The 20,624-nt window shown below is 42.3% G+C and overlaps 1 protein-coding gene across 1 annotated transcript; it reads right to left on the bottom strand.

The window, feature by feature from the left end:
- Positions 1 to 7,684: 7,684 nt before the first annotated feature.
- On the bottom strand, positions 7,685 to 13,986 carry LOC148113450 (uncharacterized). The gene is made up of 2 exons (XM_087895231.1): positions 13,800 to 13,986; positions 7,685 to 9,666 (listed from the first exon to the last, which is right to left on the bottom strand). The coding sequence occupies exon 2, from the start codon at positions 9,550 to 9,552 to the stop codon at positions 8,068 to 8,070; it is 1,485 nt and encodes a 494-aa protein (XP_087751357.1). The 5' UTR covers positions 9,553 to 9,666; positions 13,800 to 13,986; the 3' UTR covers positions 7,685 to 8,067.
- Positions 13,987 to 20,624: the final 6,638 nt, after the last annotated feature.

The following is a 20,624-nucleotide window of genomic DNA, read 5'->3' as shown; positions in this document are numbered from 1 at the left end:
TACAGACACTGTTGGATGAAGGGATTAACTTAACTTGGTTACAATATAATCAGTTACAATTGAGATGGAAAGAGGACCAAAAAACTGGTATTATGTTGCATGAGGAAGAATTGGTTAGACACATAAAAGAGAAAGGTCCAATGCATATTAAAAGGCTTTATAATGTTTTGTTAGAAAGGGATTCAGAAACTGAATTAGTTAAAGATTGTATGATTAAGTGGGCACAAAATTTTGAAGAATCAGTGATGCTGGACACATGGGAAAAAATCTGGGTTCAGAACGTTAAATTTACACAGTCGCAGAATTTGAGGGAAAATTTCTATAAAATGTTTTATAGATGGCATTTAGACCCCAAAAAATTGTCGTATATGTACCCTAATGTTCAGCCAAAATGTTGGAGATGTGATTGTTTAGATGCTACATATTATCATGTTTGGTGGACTTGTAGGAAAGTTAAGGCTTTTTGGATAAAAATTTGGTGGGTCATGCAGAATGTTTTGAAGAAAAAAATTCAATTTTCTCCGCAACAGTTTTTATTGGGTATAGTTAAGGGTTTTACATTGGGTGAAACAAAATTGATATTGTATATGATAACAGCAGCAAGATTGTTGATAGGTAAATACTGGAAGAATGAAGCTTTGCCCACTATTGAGGAATGGACTTTGAAGATGGCCAGTTTTGCAGAGATGGCGAAGATTTCAGCATACTTAAAAGATTGTTCACAAGAGACTTATGAATGGGAATGGAAAAAGTGGATAGATTATGTTCAGAACAAATATCAAACTAGGAAGTATCAAATAGCTTTCATTTGAAAATGATATGTCAAGATAGTAATATTTTAATGTAATGAAGATGAAAAATTATACGGGGGAGGGAGGGGTTCAAGTTTTATACAAAGGGTTTTTTTTTTACTTGACATGAGTATATTGTGTGGAAGTCCGGGGGGAGGGGTGGGGTAGGGAGGGTTAGGGAGGTTGGGAAGTTTGGGGGGGTTGAGGGGGGGGGAAAGGGGTGAAAATGTAATTGTAAAACTTTTGCAATAAAAAAAAAAGAAGCTCTGCAGTTGTTTTCGCATTCTTGGGGCCTGCCAATCCAAGACGGCCTTTACCTTTGCGGGGACAATCTCTACACCCATTGGAGAAATATGGAAGCTCAAATAGTCTAAACACGACTTATGAAACTTGCATTTCGTCAATTTGATGTAGAGTTCGGTGGCTAACAGCTTACTTAGGACCTCGTGTACTAGGATGATGTGTTCCTCTAGGGTTTTGGTATATATCAAGATCGTCTAAATACATGAGCAGACCGTTGCATAAATGTTCTTGCAAAACTTTATTAATCAGCTGCATGAATACAGCGGGTGCTCCCTCTAGTCCGAATGGCATTACCCTGAATTGATAACTGCCCAATGTTATCAATTGAACACCATCTTCCACTCATCGCCAGGCCTAATTCGAACCCTGTAATAGGCCTCTCGAAGGTCCAATTTCGTAAAGACCCTGCACACTGCCAAATGGGCCAGCATATCTTTCATTAACGGAAGGGGGTACATATGCTCTACACATACAGCATTGATCACCCTAAAATCCATGCAGAATCGTAACCCTCCATTTTTCTTTTCCCAGAATAGTATGGGAGCTGCTACCCTTGACCTGGCTGGCTTTATGAACCCCTGTTTCAAATTTTTCTCTAAGTATGCCCTCATTTCATTTAGTTCTTGGGGGTTCATCGAGTACATCTTGGGCTTGGGTAGTGATGCCCCTGGTAAGATTTCAATAGTGCAGTCAGTAGCGCGATGTGGAGGTAGGTTCTCACACTCTTGTTCATTACAGACCTCCTTAAAGTCACTATAGATTTCTGGGAATCATCCCAGCTCTGTAGTCCACTTATCTGCTGATTGGATGCTCCCCGAACCCTTAGGATGGGTTTCATTTGGAGCTGGGTCAGGGCCGACTCCTATTCTCAAATGTCTGCAACCTCCTTCCCACCACATCATGGGGCCCTACTTGTCTAACCAGGCAAAACCAAACGCAACTTCCTCCGTTATCTTGGAGATTAATATGAAATGAATACATTCTTTATGAGGCCCTATCTCCAGGGTAAGTAATTTGGTTACATGTGTCTCCGATTTGCCTCCAAATAGGGACCCATCCATTTGTTCAAACCTGATAGTGTATGTTTGTCTACGTATCCCCACTCCTAACTTCGCTGCCGTGGCTGTGCTCATAAGACAACAGGTGCATCCTGAGTCTACGAGGGCCCTACACTTCCATCGACTACCTGCTTCCAACATCACCAAGATCAGGAAAGGTTGGGGAGCTTACCATAGGATCGGCCACCACCTCATCCTCGCTGCCATTGGATACCTCATCTACAGGGGGACTACCACCGTCCCCAGCAGGGGTGGGGTAGTTTGTCTGCTGCGCCTCCCTCATGGGGGTTTTCTTTAGTGTCTTTATGCAGTACTCTGCTGGGGCCCTGGGGTGGCACTTGCACTTCCTGGGGTCATTTTAGGGCCTACCTCAGGGCACTCCAATGCCCTGTGGCCCAACTTCCCGCACAGGAAACAGATCATTGGGGCCCTGGTGGGGCTGGGTTTTCCTGGAGAGGTTCTAGCCCAGTGGGCTATGGTCATGGGTGTGGCTGCAGTCATGGAGGGCAAAGCAGCTGACTGGGTCACTGACCTATATAGTGACCATGCAGGAGAATTGGGAGACATAGGCTTGTTCCTCTCTGCAGTGCAGGAGAGGTTTGAGAATAATGCATGAATGAAACAGGCCGAGGGTGAGCTATTGGCAGTGAGGCAAAGGGACCGACCAGTGGCAGAATATGTGAGGGAGTTCCGCAGACTATCTGGAAAAGTGAGGGGCTGGCTGGAGAGGTTGTTAGTACACCAATTTAGAGCTGGACTCGAATGTGCTTTACAGCAACTGTGCTTGACCTGTGGCTTGCCACCCCGTATGATGGCATGGGTACAAGCCACTACTGAGATCGATGTGTAGATATGGAGAGATGACCAAGCAGGAGCGGAGTGGCCAACAAGGAGTTGGAGATCCCCAGAGTGACCCAGATGGTTCTTCCAGGTGACAAGCCCAACAACCAAACAAACACCACCCACACCTCCTATATAAATGGCCATATTTATCCAGATGGTCTATCACTTGTCCTAAAAACAGTGCCACACTTTCTGGGCTACCATTGAATGAGGCCCGTACAGCTGGTGGTTCCCATCGGCCCACCGGACCCTGACCTTGGTTGGGTAATGGCCAAGATGGGACAGGAGGCCGGTTGTCTTGCTTCAATGCCCTGTCTTGTCCTACACAGTGTTCAATGTGGGGCCCTGGGGTTTGACTGCTGTTCCTAGGAAGTTGAGGGTCTCCTGGTATGTGGGTCTCCCTCCTGTCCACCTTAGGACTGCATCCAGCCTCTGGATAATGGGCTAACCCCCTTCTTGGAGATGAGCATTGGTAGGGTTTCCACACCCCTCCTCCAGCCTCTCCCAGAATTCGGGGCCTTAAACCCAACTGGCCCAAACATTTCACACAACACATCCAGAGTCTGGCTCCCCAGAGCAGTTGTAGTGAAGAGGTTAAAGTTCAGGTAATTGAGAATTCTTTGGTCAAATCCCAAAGCCTCAATATATAGGCCTGAAACTTTGGTCAAGGTTACATATTTGCTTTATGCCAGTAAGGAGTTGCTGAGATGACAGAGAGTATTTTTATCTGAAAAGAGCAGACTGACCCAGACAGATGCATCCTGTTGCTGACTTTTGCTGACTTCTGCATTTTATTTCAAATGTGTGCTATGTATAGTTATACCCCAATACATTTGTATTATTTCCTCTTTCTTGATATCTATTGCTAAATGTCTGGACTAAACATTTTTCATTTCCTCTAAGACCAAATATGTCTTAATGCACCCTCGACAAATATCTACGTAGTTTAAAAGTATATAAGTAACGCCTCTGTACACCCTTCGGGGTTCAGACAATTTGCTGTGTAACTGCTGTTTGAACCTTATGCATAATAAATCTTTCCTGCATTGAAGGGCTTGGTCTGGTCCTGTGGTTTTTTCCTACAACAGTGTAACTCCACTCATCCTCAGAAATACGCCTTTCACACCCTGAGTAAAGTGGCTGCTGGAAGGGGTGAGCACCGGTGGAAGGGGTTATGGTCTATAACCCCCCTTGCCCCAGGGAGCCTAACCACCACTCCCCCACACCCTCAGTCCTTGGTAGCATGACCTGTTCTGCACCCACAAGCTCCTGGTCCAGCCTTGGTGGAAGAAGGGGTGCTGGGTGCTCCTTTGGCTGAACATCCGGCCCTAAGCTCTGAATAGGCAGTTCCTCCAGCATGGCAATGTCAGCCTGCACCTCTGACTCTGCCAAGTCCACTGTTTCCAAGTCTGGCTGAGTCACCTCTTTTTTTAAAAAAAATTTTGATTTATATGCCGCCCTTCTCCGGAGACTCAGGGCGGCTTACCATGCATTAAGCAATAGCCTTCATACTTTTGTATATTTATACAAAGTCAGCTTATTGCCCCCACAAACTGGGTCCTCAATTTACCTACCTTAGAAAGGATGGAAGGCTCAAACCTCTGCCATGCTTCCATTGAAAATAAGCAGATAAGGAGAGCACTGACAATTTGTCAGGTTCCGGAATGACGTGAAATAAAACACTTCAAGCAGGTTTGCTGTAAAAGGCTTTTATCCTACTATCTGGCACACTCTGACAATCACCCGTGAAAGTGAATCATTGTCAGCGCTATCCGTGCTGTGCTCCCCACCACCTTTTGAAGTTTCCCTCTTCCCTTTCCAGCTCCACCCCATTACTCTGCCCTTAGCCTAGCTTCTGCCTATGTCACACACACACACACACACACACACACACACTAACCGGCAATTCATTTTGGTTTATTAGTCCTGACAGCCTGCAAGGATGGTGGCTTTTACTCCCCATGAACACCCGGCCCCGAAAATCAGCTGTCCTTCCTCAGCTGTGAGGCAGCAGCAAAAATGGTGGTGCCTGCAGCAGCAACTCTACTTCAGTCCCTGGTACTCGCTGTGGCAGCAATAGCATGTAATAAAGGATATCAGGGCTCCAAGGTATTCCGCCAGTCTCGCTGGTGGCCAGGATAGAAGCGGCCATGTCAGCGGCAGGTTCGTGGTAGCTAGGCTTGCGGGATGGCAGTCTCCCCCTCCAGAATGGTAGCCCAGAAGATCGGAGCTGACATCAACTTTTTCTAATGGTATTCTTTCAGAATAGCATGGGGAAATAACAAAAAAGAATATAAAAATATATATTTTCTCATTAACATGGCAGCAGAGAACTTACATTACTTTAATGTAATTTATCATTCATATTATAGAAAGAAAACATTCAGCAAAAAATAAGGAGGAACAGTTGCTCATAATATTCATTGTCTAGGCTGAAACTGAATATTATTATAGATCATAAAGTACATCAAAAGAAAAACAATCAAGTAAAATACATTAAAAATGGATTTTAAAATGAGTAGGAAGACCAAAATAAGATACAGTAGAATTAGCTAAGAATTATACAATACTCCAAAGTTCTACACAATACTCTACTCAACACACTGAAACGCAAGTCAAGTTGCCATTAGTGAAGCATGAGTTCTACAAACTACAAATTCAATTTTTAAACAAATGTGTTTTTAGAATTTTTATCTGACAGAAGGAGACTTATGTGGAAATCATTTGGTCACTGAGTCAGTGTTCGCAAATTGAAAGGAACATGCTTAGGTTTTTACTTGAAACTTGCCCTCCAGTTCAGCCAATGGCAAGCTGTCAAAATGAAGCAAAGACCATTTGGGATTTATTATTTATCCAGTTTAAATTGGAATGAACTATATCCCAGTTGTATTCCAGTTGGTATTTTGTTGCATTTAGTTTTGAATTCACACTCCTCTGTCTAAGAACTGCCATACCCTGTTCTTATTCCAGTGTCAGCAGCACTTCAGGGGCAAAACCAAATTTCTGAACAATATCTTCTATTTGCTGCTTCCAAGTGGTTTGCCATTTGTTTGCCAAATAAGAAAGCGAAAATATTCAACCCTGGGGTTGAACTTAATCATTAACTAATACTTGAACATACATAGCCATGCCCTTGATTCAGCCCTCAACAGTTGTGTCTCCAGCCTGTCTAGGCTGTCCAGGCTCCAGGCTGTCTAAAGAAGCTACAGTATCTTGTTATCTGAAGCAGCTTTCAAAAGAACTTAGTTTACATTCTTACAAGTTTAATGTAACCAATATCTAGGTTTAGTTTAGCCTCATGGGACTGTTGGGCCAATAATTCGGACATAAATAGAAATATCCACAGTTCAGCTGTAATTCTCTGTATCTGTAGAGAAAAAAATAGTAAGAATTGCTACTGGGCTTCTCTGGACATAAAGGAACATCTGGGCAGTATGAGTACTGTATTGCACTACAAATCCTAAACACAGAAAACAAAATGCTTGCTTAACATATTTCCCGTCTCCTGGGCCTTTTTTAACCATTGCAAAATACATGATCTTGTTTTGCTGTATTGTGTGTCATTCCCATCAGCCATTCCTATGAAACACATACTGCTGTTATGCATACTACAGTATATATTATATAGTAGATATACTAGAGGTTACATCTATCAACTGTATAGAATTTAGGTCGGTGGCAAGAATTTCTCTGGATACTAAATCATAGTATAGAAACTGTTTGCAGTTTCCAGAGTGAGCAAGGCTGACTAAGAACCTTACGTTTATTTTTCAATTAGGTGAGATACTATAAAAAATTGATCAAGCATAGAGCAACACACTCTAAATTTTACCCATTCTTTATTTTTCAAAATCTCATCTTCCATCCAGTCCAAAAGCTTCCAGTAATTATGTCTGGTGTAAATCTTATTAATTAAACTAAAGAGGCTCACTAGACAGTAATTGACTGGGTTATCTTTCTTCTCTTTTTTAAATAAAGGAATAACTATAGCCAAGTCCCAATCACTAGAGATAACAAGCAGATTTAGCCAATATAAGTAAAAAAAGATGCCAGAATGAGAATCCAGTATTCATTCTTGCATAACTGCTCAGCAGAGATCAAACCCACCCCTGAAATTTCCCTGATTTTAATTGTCTAATTAGTTTAGACAATTAATCCTTCGAGGTTTTGTGGACCTCAAAGGCAGTAATTGGCAAACCTGTCAGGCAAAGATTTATCTCATAGTTCCAGCTCGGGGGTTTTCAAATTCATCTTTTCATTTGGATTTTGAAAGTAGGATTCCCAAGTGACTGCTTCAGTATGAGTCATTATTGAGACATCAATAATTTGACTCCAGAATTTGGCAGGGTCTTGCCCACATGCTGCTCTTAACAGTTGGGTCTAGGTCAGATATATGAAAAGCTTCTCATTTTCTGATACTATTAGGGATTTATAGTGTTTCTTCTGAAGCAAAACTATTGAATATGGGATATGTAAATTATTCTGTCTGTAAGCCTGAAATATAGCTCTTCCTTTTTTCTTTTCAGTTGGGTATTCCTTGTCAAATCAATGCTTTTATCTACACGGATTGCTTAGCCTGTTGTTATAATGGTAAGAGAATATTATCTGTTTACAGGATTGTAGCATTCGTTTCCCGGAGGCTGAAGATGTGTGTGATGTATGAAAGGAAAACATCCACGGATAGCAGAGTTGAGAGTAGAATCAACAGCAGAATCAACAGCAACTTTATTGAGCATCAGACATAGTTTATATAGTTTCTAAGTTTCTCAGTTCTCACCTACTATGCGTGTTACTTTATTATTGGTTAACAAATCTCCAAGGCACAATAATTGGTTAGTAATTACATCATTGGTTTTCATGAGAAAATGCATGTATTCACACACAATGATAGTTATACAAGATACACTGAAAGCGGCAAATGTTACAGGTTATACATTGTTTCACCCTGTGTCCTTGTACATGCTAGAAACACTGCTCAAAGATGAGAATTGCTGATGTTTGCAATTTCGTGTAACTGCAGTTCCAAAAACCATACAGATGAACATTGTAATAACCCTACATTTCCTCGCTTTTTATTTCAATGAAGGAAAACGAAATTTATCAAGAGTACGCAATTGAATCACATTTAAAGTAGGTTGAGGTGACTTACGAAACATTGCAAAAAATGTAGGAATACATTGCAGACAACAACAAAAAAGTATAAGTAATGCAAGTACAATTACACCATAGAAAAACAATTGTTTTAACCAAGCAAGATCAGGTAACCAATCAGTTAACCAAGCAAAAGGAGAAAATTCCACATGTACATTATTCTTTATATCAGCTTGTAAATTAGCTAATTCATCTTCAATAGTTTTATTAAGTGAATGAAAATGCACAGCACAAGCACGTTGACCAACCAAGGTACAAAATCCACCTTGACGAGCTAACAAATAGTCTATGGCAAAACGTTGTTGAATCAAATCTTGATTTAGTTCTTCAATTTCATTTTGCAAATCTCGAACAATGGCAGCAGTAGCGTTAATAGATTTCTCCAATCGACATGTTAATCCCAGAATAGAATGTCTATTTTCTTGAGCTATTATTCCTGGATATGATCCCAAAGTAATAGTTCCAGTTATGGCTCCAGCTAAAGCACGTCCAAAAGTAGGCAATGAAGAAAGTTGGGTATCAATAATAACTTCATCAGAACATGTTGATCCCATAACTGCACGTCTCCTTCGAGTTGACAATCTATCAGAAACACCTATTTGTACAGGTAAAGACAAATATCCAATTGCAGCACATTGATAGTTTTGAGGGTGTACATTTGTTGCATATTTATCAAAGAAAAACCACATAGCAGGATCTTTTAATTGCCATCCAGCACAGATTGATCCACTTAATCCCATATCAGAGACATCAGTGACTTGAAAAATAGGAAAATCATTTGGATACATATCAGGTATAATATTATGACCTTGTGATGTTCCATTAATATTACCCCATAACCAATATTTCTGAGTACAATAACTATAATTCCCTACTTTATCTAAAATACGTTTAGCTTTTGAATAATCAGACCATTTATTAAACCAATTATAACAAGCATAGCAACAAAAACATAAACCTCTAGTAAATTGATTAATACGAAGATACTTCCATTTAACTAAATTCAATTCATATGGAGGAGTAGAAAATAACCAAGAAGAAGAAATATGTTGAAGTTGCGAAACAATGAAAGCAGAAGACTTAATTAAATTAGGAATAAAGGCAACTTGACCAAAAGCCATAGGAGGTTCATAATATAAAGTTACATTATTACCATGAATCAAAAACATATATTGAGCATGACGAATCCAAAGATTAGGACTAAGGGGAAAATCAATAATTGCTTCAGTATTAGGAGAGAATAGAGAGAGAAAACAAAAGAAAAAACAGCACATAAGAAAGGACTTGTTGAATCGTTGTTGAACTTCAAATTGGTCCCAAATCAAGAGTGGAGGATGTTGTGACTTGAGAGTTTTCATTTGTTTTTCCATGATAAGGACGAACACATCATCCTGGAAATTTTTCATTGGCAGATCTTCAATTGCAGCGTAACCACGACCCCAGGTTATAAGTTTTGTAGGTCCATGCCAGGCCGGATCAGGAAGTTGATGATAGAGTACCAAAGGTCGTGAAACAGGATCCTGAATATGAAAATGTAAATTGACTGGAATTTCTGAAAAAGAATCTAAAAATGTTAAGTAATTCCATGCATACAAAGCAATAGAGATCAAATTTTGAATCTTTCGCAAATGGAATGGACCAGATTCAGTTTTTATTAATTTAGTCAATGTAGCTTTGAATGTACGATGAGCTCGCTCAATGATAGCTTGCCCTTGGGAATTGTAAGGAAATCCATGTATCAATTGAATGTTCCATTGTTGACAGAAAGAAGTAAATTCCTTACTAGTATATGCTGGACCATTGTCAGTTTTCAATTGACTTGGTCTTCCCATGACAGAAAAAGCAGAAAGACAATGAGACACTGCATCAGAAGTGCGTTCATGTCTAGAAGCAGTAACCCATAAAAAATGAGAATATGTGTCAATTGTTGCATGTAAATATGTGTATGGCTTAAAAGTAGCAAATTGTGTGACATCCATTTGCCAAATTTGGTTGGCTTTTGTTCCTCGAGGATTTACTCCCATAGGAAAAGGAACTGCAAATTGTTGACAAGAAGTACATCCCCGAACAATATCACGAGCCTGGGAGATGGGAACAGAAAATTGTTTAGCCAAAGATTTAGCATTTTGATGAAAATATGAATGACTAGCAACAGGATCAGAAAAAAGAATTGTGACATCTTTTAGAGTTTCATCAGCTTATCTGTTTCCTTCAGTCAAAGAATTTTGAAAAGGAGTATGGCTCCTAATGTGCTCAACATATAAAGGAAAGACACGTTCTTCCAAAACATGTTTTAAAGATAAAAATAAAGACAAAAGATTAACATCAAGAGAAACAGAACAATATGCATAAGGAAGAGATTGCATTGCAAGAAAGACATATTTTGTATCAACAATTAAGTTAATAGGCTGATCAGAAAACAATCTCAAAGCCAAAATAACAGCTGCCAACTCAGAACGTTGGGTAGATGTCTGAGTAGAAGTAAATTTAGAAAACCATTGTTGACCATCCGTCCAAACCACAACACCACGAGTAGGTGATCCATCTGTGAACACTGTTAAAGCTTCAGGAAGTGGAGAACGAGTAAAAATAGAAGAAAATGAAAAATTTAATGTATTTGTAATAACTATTCTAGGATCTTTAGGTAAAGAATATTGAATATCACCAAGATATTGAGAAAAAGCAATTTGATATGAATCAGAAACAGTCATTAAATGTTCATGTTCAAGTTTAGTATGAGTGAAAGCAATACCATCCAAATCATGACCTATTAATTGCAAAGATCGTCGTCGTGCTTTCATGATCAATTCTTCTAAGGCTTGTTGATAAGGAAAAATATTTCTAGGAGGAGAAGCAGACAAATTCAACCATTCATGAATATGAATTGTTTTTTCAGTAAAAGGAGAATAAAGACAACCAGTAGGTAAAGGTGAAGTAGGAAGAATTGCTAACCATAATTTAGTAGCTATAGAGACAATTCTATCAACATATCTCAGTTTAAGTTTGTTTAGAATGTTTTGAAGACATTTCTTTTGCAAAGCAGTAAGAGAAACCATATCGTTAGGATGCTTAGAACCTTTTAACAAGGAAAAGAGAGGTAACATTTCTCCTGTAGAAATTTGAAAATATGGATGAGCCCAATTAATTGTACCTAAAAGTTTTTGCCATTGGACCAAAGTATATGAAGATTGCACTTTCAGTTCAGGTAAGATAGGAATGGAAGAAGATTGTAAAACTTTAAATCCCAAATACGAATAAGGTTCAGTACGTTGTATTTTTTCAGGAGCGATGTAGAGCCCTCTGCTGGCTACAATGGTAGTCAATGCTTGTAGCACTTGTTCTTCATCAAAATCAGGACCTGCTATTAAAATATCATCCATGTAGTGATAAACTAGAAAAGAAGGAAATTGAGCACGAAAAGGTTGCAAAGCTTGATCCACAAAATATTGACAAATAGTAGGAGAATTAAGCATACCTTGTGGTAGAACAGACCAATGATATCGTTGTGTAGGTTGACTATTATTTAAAACAGGTACAGTGAAAGCAAATTTTTCTTTATCCTGTGACTGTAAAGGAATGGTGAAAAAACAATCTTTCAAATCTACTACTAACAATTTATAAGATTGTGGGATTAAATTAGGATTAGGTAGGCCACATTGCAAAGGCCCCATTGGTTGAATACAGTCGTTTATTTTCCTCAAATCGTGTAAAAAGCGCCATTTGCCACTTTTCTTTTTTATAACAAACACAGGAGTATTCCAGGGACTAGTGGAAGGTTCAATGTGACCAGCAGTCAATTGTTCCTGTACTAAAGAATGAAGAGCAATCAATTTTTCAGAAGATAAAGGCCATTGCTCAATCCAAACAGGTGTAGAACAAAGCCATTTAAGAGGAAGTGCCATCATCTAGAATCAAATGAGCATTAAGAAGAGAAAGAAGATCTCTGCCCCAGATGTTAGTATGAATATCTAAAATGTAAGGATGTAAAGAGACAGACTTACCAGCAGAAGTTGTGATGACTATAGGATGAATGCTTTGCCAAGCAGTTGTAGACCCACCAATGCCCCACAAGGAATGAACATCACGTTTAGGCCATTGCACAGGCCACTGTAAAAGGGAGATGACAGTAACATCGGCACCTGTATCCAGTAGACCTTGAAAAGGTTGTTTATTAAGATATAAAGTAAGAAGTGGTCTAAAAGAATTAATAGACTGAAGAAGTCCTATAGAATTAAGAGTTGAACCAAATCCAGAATTACCACGTTGTCCAGTACCTGGATTAGGTACCTTGTAAGGAAGAAAAAGAAGTTGTGCAACAGAAGATCCTTTAGGAAGAAATTGTGGAATATTAACCCAAATTTGCATAAGAATAACTCCAGTGTAATCAGAATCAATAACTCCTGGGACTACAAAACATCCTAACTTATGAGCAGAAGAGCGAGGTAAAATAATACCAACTAATCCAGAAGGGAGAGGACCAGTGTATTGAGAAGAAACAAGTTTAACTTCTAAAGGAAATTTAAAATCCAAGTCTTCTTGAGTAATTAGATCGATCCCAGCGCTACCTGTTGTGGCTGAGGAGGCACAAGAGAGGGAGGAGGAGGAAGGGGGAGAAGATTTACGTAATTCCATAAGCAGAAATAGCCTTCTTCAATTCTCGCAAAATTTGAAATGGCAAACCTTCCCATTCTGCAATCTGTTGTCCATCTTGTGGTCCTGGTTGATATTGCACTGGACATACTGACAACAATTCAGCTAACTCTTCCCCAGAAATAGCAACATCTGCCTTACAACTTTCAACCATCTTTTGAAAAGGAGACTTTAGAACATTATTAGAAGGAGGAAGTTTCAATTCAATGTTAGAAAGTTTCTGTTCAATGTCAGAAGAAATAGAAGAAGATTTTAAATTCTTTTGTTCAATAGCAGAAGAAACAGAAGAATCAGAAGGAGGTTTTAGAATCTCAGAAGGAGGTCTCAAAATCTCAGAAAGAGGTTTTAAAATCTCAGAAAGAGGCTTCAAAATCTTTTCAAGATCAGTAGTAGCAGAAGGTATTTTAGTGTCAGTAGGAGCAGAAGATATTTCAGTGTCAGAAGGAGCAGAAGGTATTACTATATTAGAAGGAGCAGAAGAAAATACTTTAGATTTAGAAACTTCAGCTTTAGAATCAGAAGTTATAGAAACTTCAGCTTTATCAGAAGAAGCAGAAGGAAATACTTCAGATTTAGAAACTTCAGCTTTAGAATCAGAAGACAAAGCTTCTTTAGAGTCAGAAGTCAAAGCTTCCTTTTCAGGCAGAGTGTCAGAAGGAGGTATTTTAGAATCAGAAATCAAAACTTCAGAAGGAGGTGTTAAAGGAGAAGAAAACTCCTCTTCCTTCCTACCAAACATTACTATAGCATGTCTACATAGATGCCAAGCATGCAAAATATCTACCTTTAAGCTTGTATTAGAATGCAAAACCTTGCCAACCTTATCCCAATCTGACAATTTCAAAGAACCCCTATCAGGATAGAAAGAACAAGTTAAGGCAATTTCTCGTACCAGCCGATAAAGAGCCTTCTGTGAAACAGAAAGTTCAGACTTTTTAAGAAGATAAAGTAAATCATCAACATGCTTCCTTTGTTCTTGAGAAATCGAAGAGCCCATACTTACAAAAATCTTATAAGAGATAAGATCGAAACAGCGCGCTTGTCCTTGCCGGACGAAATATGGGTCCCTGTTCCGGGCGCCAAATGTAGCATTCGTTTCCCGGAGGCTGAAGATGTGTGTGATGTATGAAAGGAAAACATCCACGGATAGCAGAGTTGAGAGTAGAATCAACAGCAGAATCAACAGCAACTTTATTGAGCATCAGACATAGTTTATATAGTTTCTAAGTTTCTCAGTTCTCACCTACTATGCGTGTTACTTTATTATTGGTTAACAAATCTCCAAGGCACAATAATTGGTTAGTAATTACATCATTGGTTTTCATGAGAAAATGCATGTATTCACACACAATGATAGTTATACAAGATACACTGAAAGCGGCAAATGTTACAGGTTATACATTGTTTCACCCTGTGTCCTTGTACATGCTAGAAACACTGCTCAAAGATGAGAATTGCTGATGTTTGCAATTTCGTGTAACTGCAGTTCCAAAAACCATACAGATGAACATTGTAATAACCCTACATAAAACTATAAAACTTGAATATTATTTCCTCAGGTGGGTTTGAGAAAATATTGATATAGATTATATTTTAAGAACTTGATGTTGGTTCTGGAAGATCCTTTAAAGGGATCTGAATATTAATGGACAAAATAAAAGAATTTAGTGCATTATCAGGGTTCAGGATTAATAAACAGAGAATGAAAATGTTAAGAAAAATATGAAAATAGAAGATGAATCATAATAATCATAATGACTAAACAAGTTTTAAAACTGAGAAAAAATTAGAATGTCTAGGTATCACTAGATTGATAAACATGTATGTTATTTAAAAATATTTATGTTAAATATGTTAACATTAACAATATTATTGTAAAAAGATAGAATGAACTTTAAAAAGACATTTTAAGAGGGAAGAAACTACAACAATCTTCAATGAGATGAATTTCTGTAATGAAAAGGAATGTCTTGCCTAGAATGATGTTTTTTGTTTGATACAATGCATCTTTTAAATAGTGACTGAAGGATATATCTAAATTTGTGAGGCAGAAGAAAAAAGCCACATTAAATATTAGATGTTATAAAATGCAAGGGAAGAGAAGGACTGGGTTTTCCTGATTTTGAATTGTATTTTGCAGCCTCCTGTTTTGTTTGGATGAAAGACTTTATTTGTTTGGATGGCATGGATAATCGTGGTATGATAAAGGAAAGGTTAATGTGGATTTTAAAAATCATTATTTATGCATGAGAATATGGAATAAATGTTGTTCCCCAAAACATTTTTGTGACTCACAGCACAAGAAGCATTTTATAGATGAGAAATAATAGTCAAACACAAATGGCTAACTTGTCATGAGATACTAGAACTCTGTCAAGGGGAATATAAAATAAAACCAAGATAAGAACTGATGGCAGAGGGATATAGTTGTCAATTATTCTCTTATTTACACTTGTTGAAAAGTTTTGAAGTCGATAAAATCATTTATGTTTTGAATACTGTAAGAAGTGAGTTTAAAGTAGAATTGTATATAAATGATAAATAGTGAAATTTGAAACAGAAGATGTAAAAGAATAGATGATAAATTCCAAGAGTCATTAATCTATATGTACCATTAATAACATCCAAAGCCAAAAAGAACAAATTACCCATATCAATAAAGAAACTCCAATAATAAAAAAAAATCCCTTTGGCGGAAAAATAACCGATAATGTTAGGTGTTTTGTGCCAGCCATGGCAGTCTCTTCAAAGGCCACCAGATGGGGGCAAAGAGGCACCTTTGATCCCACTGGTGGGTCAAGGGGCTCCAGCCCCTGCAGCCCCATTGGGGAAAGTTAATGGCCCTCCGGCCCCCTCACACACCTTGTAAGGGAGGGGCCAGGAGCCCCTATAAGAGCCCCTGCACAGAGGCTGCTCCCCCCCCCTTTTGCTTTTACCCCTTTTTGCTTTTCCTTTTTTCCCTGCTCTTGTTCTAGTCTCCTATGGGACTGACCCATGGGCTCAATCCAGGCATGGATGCCTCCATGCTTGGGAACTTACTTTACTCTACTTTTACTTCTAAATAAAGACTTAATTTGATTGCATCCTTGTGTGCTGACCTTTTCTTGGAAGCGCCCTCAACGAACCATCGTTCTTCGTGAGATCCCTCACAAAGTGGTAGCTGAGGATGGTTTGAGGCAACGCTTCCAAGCCAGCAGAAGTAAGATGCCAGGAGGTTCCAGCAAGAACCCCCAAGAGATGGATGGCAGGACTTCCCCGGTTATGACCAGGAGTCTCCAAGCAAGGTTGGCAGCCCTGCATCCAGTCCCTGATGCGAGCTTTGATCCAGAGGAGGGTACAGATGATCTCTATGCCCCCAGAGGACCCAGTGGAACGCAAGGGACCCCTTCGCATGCTCCCTTGCAGCTGCAAGCCACAGAGGAAGGCATGGAAGGCCAGCAGTCCACCCAGGACTTCCAGAACACCGGGGATGTGGCCAGGGACCAGGCCACCCCCAGTGTGGACCAGCTCACTGGTGAGGAATGTAGAGAGCTGCTAAGAATGCTCCTAGCAGCCCGAGGGACGCCAGGAGCCCAGCCACGTGGGACACCAGCACAGGGGGCCTCTGGACACCGGGTAAGTCCTTCCCCAGCGCCCAGGAGGCTCCCCAACATGGCGCCGGCCATCCTGGGGGATCCCGGGGCCCCGGAGCTTTTGGCAGGAAAGTTCCCACCAAATCGCGACCTGCAGCTTCCGGAGCCAACTGGAAGCAACATGGCGGCCCCCAGGCCACCTACTCCAGTGAGGCTTGGTAGACCTCAGCTAGGCCACGAGGCCCAGCAACCGATGGCAGCCGGCCAAAGCAGCATGCAAACTGCTCGCCTCCCCCCCCAGGCAAGCCTCGAAGTCTGTCCAGGCGCTCCTGCTGCAGCAGGCATCAGGGCTGCAATCCAAGTCCTGGTCGCAGCCCTGGAGGCCACAATGACCGTGGCCTCAACCTCGGGGGCAGCCAGCCTCTCTCAACCCCCCCAGGGGACCAGCGAGGGGGGGCACCCAGTCCGGAGCCCCCCAGCCAGGACCCAGGCCTTCAGAGAGCCCCAGAAGAACCCCTGGGGGCTCCAGCCTTCCCAACACCCCCACTGAGGCAACGGAGGACTCACCTCGATGACTTCAGGGGGGCTCCAGCCGAGCCCCCCACCTCCCAAGATGGATGCCTCCTCTAGAGTCTTCAGGACCAGTGGTGGGCCCCTCCAGGCGATCCTCAGCATTTTCAGGCTTTTCCAGCCCCATCCTGCAGCCTTCGCCCCCTGGTAAGTGTTCCAGTACCAGGGGGGCTTCCAGAAGACTCTTCAGAGCTCCACAGACCTGGGCCCAGGCCTGGCTCTGAAGCACAGAGAGAGAGGTCCGCCCCAATTGGCTCCTGGGCTGGAATGAGTTCTGAGCATGCTCAGCAGTTCGCACATGCTCAGTTCGCTCCACCCGAAAAAGAAAAGAATAATCAGAGAAAAATACCTACACTGACCAGCAGAGGGATCCCTCTCCCATTTACTTCAATGGAACCAAAGCAAAGATACCTTGGACAGCAAGTGGGATCAGCATTTTCTGCCCCAGCTGTGTCTGTTCTCCCAAATAACTTTCAGAAGCTACATCTGGGAGGGGAAAATTATAATATATGGAACAAAGAGATTCAGGTATGTTTCTTAAAAGAGGGGACCCTAGAAATTGTTTTAGATCCCCCACCTTTCCCTTGGGGACCTCAAGAAGAGTGGTACCACAGGAGAGCCTATACCACTCTACTGAGCTCACTGGATGCTAAATTGTACCCTAGCATTCCAGATGGGCTCACAGCTGGTGAAATTTGGGGGTTGTTATATAGCTCATTTAATAGTGATAGCTTGGGCTCCACCACAAAACTCACAACAGAGTTCTATAACACCAAGCTAAAATTTGGGGCTAGCATGGCTGAGCACCTGGGAAAGTTGAAGGCACTCAGGGCAGAACTGGTGCTCAGGGTCTACCCCATGACTGAGGCCAACATGATCGCTGTCATTCTGGCATCCCTGGACAAAAGTTGGGGCAATTTTATTGTCTCACTAGAGGGAACCAGAAAGGAAGCCATGACTCTGTCCTACCTCACAGGGAGTCTCAATGAGGAAGACAGGAGGCGTAGAGATGCGGGAGAGTACACCAGGGCCACAATTCATCGCATCAACAGAAGGCACCAGAGTTCAGAGCAGGTTAATGCTCTACCCAAGTGTTTCATCTGTGGCTCTGAGGAGCATTTGAAGAAGAACTGCCCCCATTACCAGCAAGGACCTAAGTGTGGCTCCACTCAAGGAAGGGGCAGGGGGCAGAGAAGGGGGCCAGGTGGGGGAAAAGGTGGTGCTAAGGGCAATTTTGTGTACTAGCTATTTCACCCCCGCCACAAAGGCTGATAGCCCTACTGGCCTCTGGTTCCTGGACTCTGGGGCGTCATCTCACTAACTTGAGGCAAGGCTTTAAGAGGTTAAAGAGAATTAACTCCTCCGTTAAGGTTGCAAATGGTAACAATGCTTTGGTTGTTGGGAAGGGCACTGTCTCTGTACCAGGGCTGGGCAATGTCGAAGGTGTATTACATACTCCCTCTATAGCCAATAAGCTGTTAAGCATAACCAAGCTATGTGATGATGGCAGGGTGGAGGTATTGCTTTGCAAAGGGGGAGGTCATGTCACTCGAGACAAAAGGGTCATTGGGAATGTTACCATTATAAATGGTTTGCCATATTTCTCCCCCGAGTACCCAGCCACAGGAGACAGCTCACAGGGTGCCACCCCAGAAGGGGCCTGTGCGCAGAGAGAGAGAAAGGCTCCACAGCCAGCTCCCAGGCTGTCAAAGATGCACAAGACTGAGGCAATTGCGCCCACGCCGCCTCAACCAGCACCACGGCCTTCCAAGGCCAATGCGGGCAAGAAACCCGAGCCTCAGCAGGCACCTAAGGCAGATAAGCCCAAAAAAGGGCCTAAGGTGCCAGCACCACCCAAGGCAACCAGAGCCAAGGGGGTGTCAGTGGGAAAACCGCTCCATACTAAATTTGCCCACCTCTTACATTGGAGGTTAGGCCATGCGACCTTCCCAGTGGTTAAAAAGATGGGGGAATTCGCTGAGGGGATTCATCTCCAGGATTGTGAGGTGTTTCTGGACTGTGCCATCTTTTAGATGGCAAAGAGGAAGGCCGCCCCAATACTTAAGGTGTCACTGCGTAAAACTCAATACCCATATCAATTAATACATGTTGGTTTGGTTGGGCCATTTACACCATCCCTAGGAAAGAGGCAGTATTTCCCCACTGCCGTTGATGATTTCTCGAGGTACGGCCATGTGTATACCCTCACGGAAAAGTCTGAAGCCTTTGATGCCATAAAGTCACTGTACAACTACGTGGAACTCAGTACAAGACCAAGATCACACAGCTGCAGAGCGACCGGGAGGCTGAGTTCATGTCCCGAAAGTTCCAGGACTGGATAAGGCACAAGGGCATACACCATTTTCATACAGCGCCTTTTACACCTGCACAGAACGGTGTGTCACAAAAACGTAATGGCATTCTGCAGACCATGGTGCGCAGCCTGATTGCGGATGCTGGGGTTGCGGAATCGTACTGGGCGGAGGCGGTACACTATGCCAACTACACCCTGAACTGCACCTGGAGCAGCGTTGTGAACCAGACCCCATATTTTCCCACGGTAGGAAGCCAAATTTGGGACACTTGCGTGTGTTTGGCTCCTACGCTTGGGTGCACATTCCCAAGCAGCTGCGTAAGAAGGGGAGATCCATCTCCCAGAGACTGAGGTTCTTGGGCTATGTCCCTGGCTCCAAGGCCTACCGATTCCTGGGAGAAGGAGGCAGGATTGTGACCTCCCAATCTGCCTCCTTCGAAGAGGACTCCAGTTGGACCCAGATCCACTCAAATGATGTGGGTCCATACATTAACCGGCCCAGCAAAGCTGCACCAACCATGACACCGCCTGAGACAACCACAGACCCTGCCACCGACGAGAGCGAGGAACAGGACGAAGGGGTCAGCCTACCTGGTCCAGATGAGGAGGATGAGCCGTCCAGTCCTGAGGGGGAAGACACGCCATCTTCACCTGACTCTTTGCCTCCAGTGACGCTCCAGAGGCCCATGATACCCAAAGCCTGGGACCGAGGGCCTCCACATCCCGGTCGTGAACAGCCAGTTGGCGAAGAACCCGCAGAGGAAAAGGGTGGTGAGTGGCAGGAGGTCAGAAGGTCAAAGCAGTCCAACAAGGGGGTCCCACCAAAGAGAATTGACATTGGGCATGTCGCATCCATCAACAGCGTCATGGTCACCCCAAAGACTTTCTCTGACATCCAGGAGCCGCCTATCGAAGAACAGGAGAAGTGGCAGTTCACGATGGAACAGGAGATGGAGAGCCTGAGAAAACTCAAGGTCTTCAACCCCGGGCAGCCACCCAAGGAGAAGAAGGTCATTGGCACAAGGTGGGTTTTCAAGGCCAAACCACTTGCCAATGACCGCTATCTGTATAAGGCCCGCTTGGTAGCACAGGGGTTCACCCAACCCTACATGGAGGACTACATAGAGACCTACTCTCCAACTGTCCGGGCAGAAAGCATCAAGGCCACCCTCGTAACTGCAGCCACTCTGGGAAAGTGGCATCCAGACGGCCTACCTCCATGCCAACTTGGACCAGCAGATCTACGTGAGGGCCCCTCCTGGTTACCAGCAGGAAGGGGGAAACACATGGCTACTCCAAAAGGGATTATATGGCCTCAAGTAGTCAGGGAAACTCTGGTACGACTGCCTCAAAAAGGGTTTAGAGCAAATTG

The sequence above is a fragment of the Pantherophis guttatus genome, chromosome 5, assembly GCF_059756535.1.
Source record: "Pantherophis guttatus breed Tessera chromosome 5, ASM5975653v1, whole genome shotgun sequence".
In the NCBI taxonomy this organism is placed as follows: domain Eukaryota; kingdom Metazoa; phylum Chordata; class Lepidosauria; order Squamata; family Colubridae; genus Pantherophis; species Pantherophis guttatus.
Note: the sequence above shows the minus strand (reverse complement) of the source record. Positions and strands in the feature narration are given on the sequence as shown.

Coding starts and splice junctions, on each gene's coding strand:
- LOC148113450 (XM_087895231.1), bottom strand. CDS start 9,552: ATGAAAAATTTCCAGGATGATGTGTTCGTCCTTATCATGGAAAAACAA.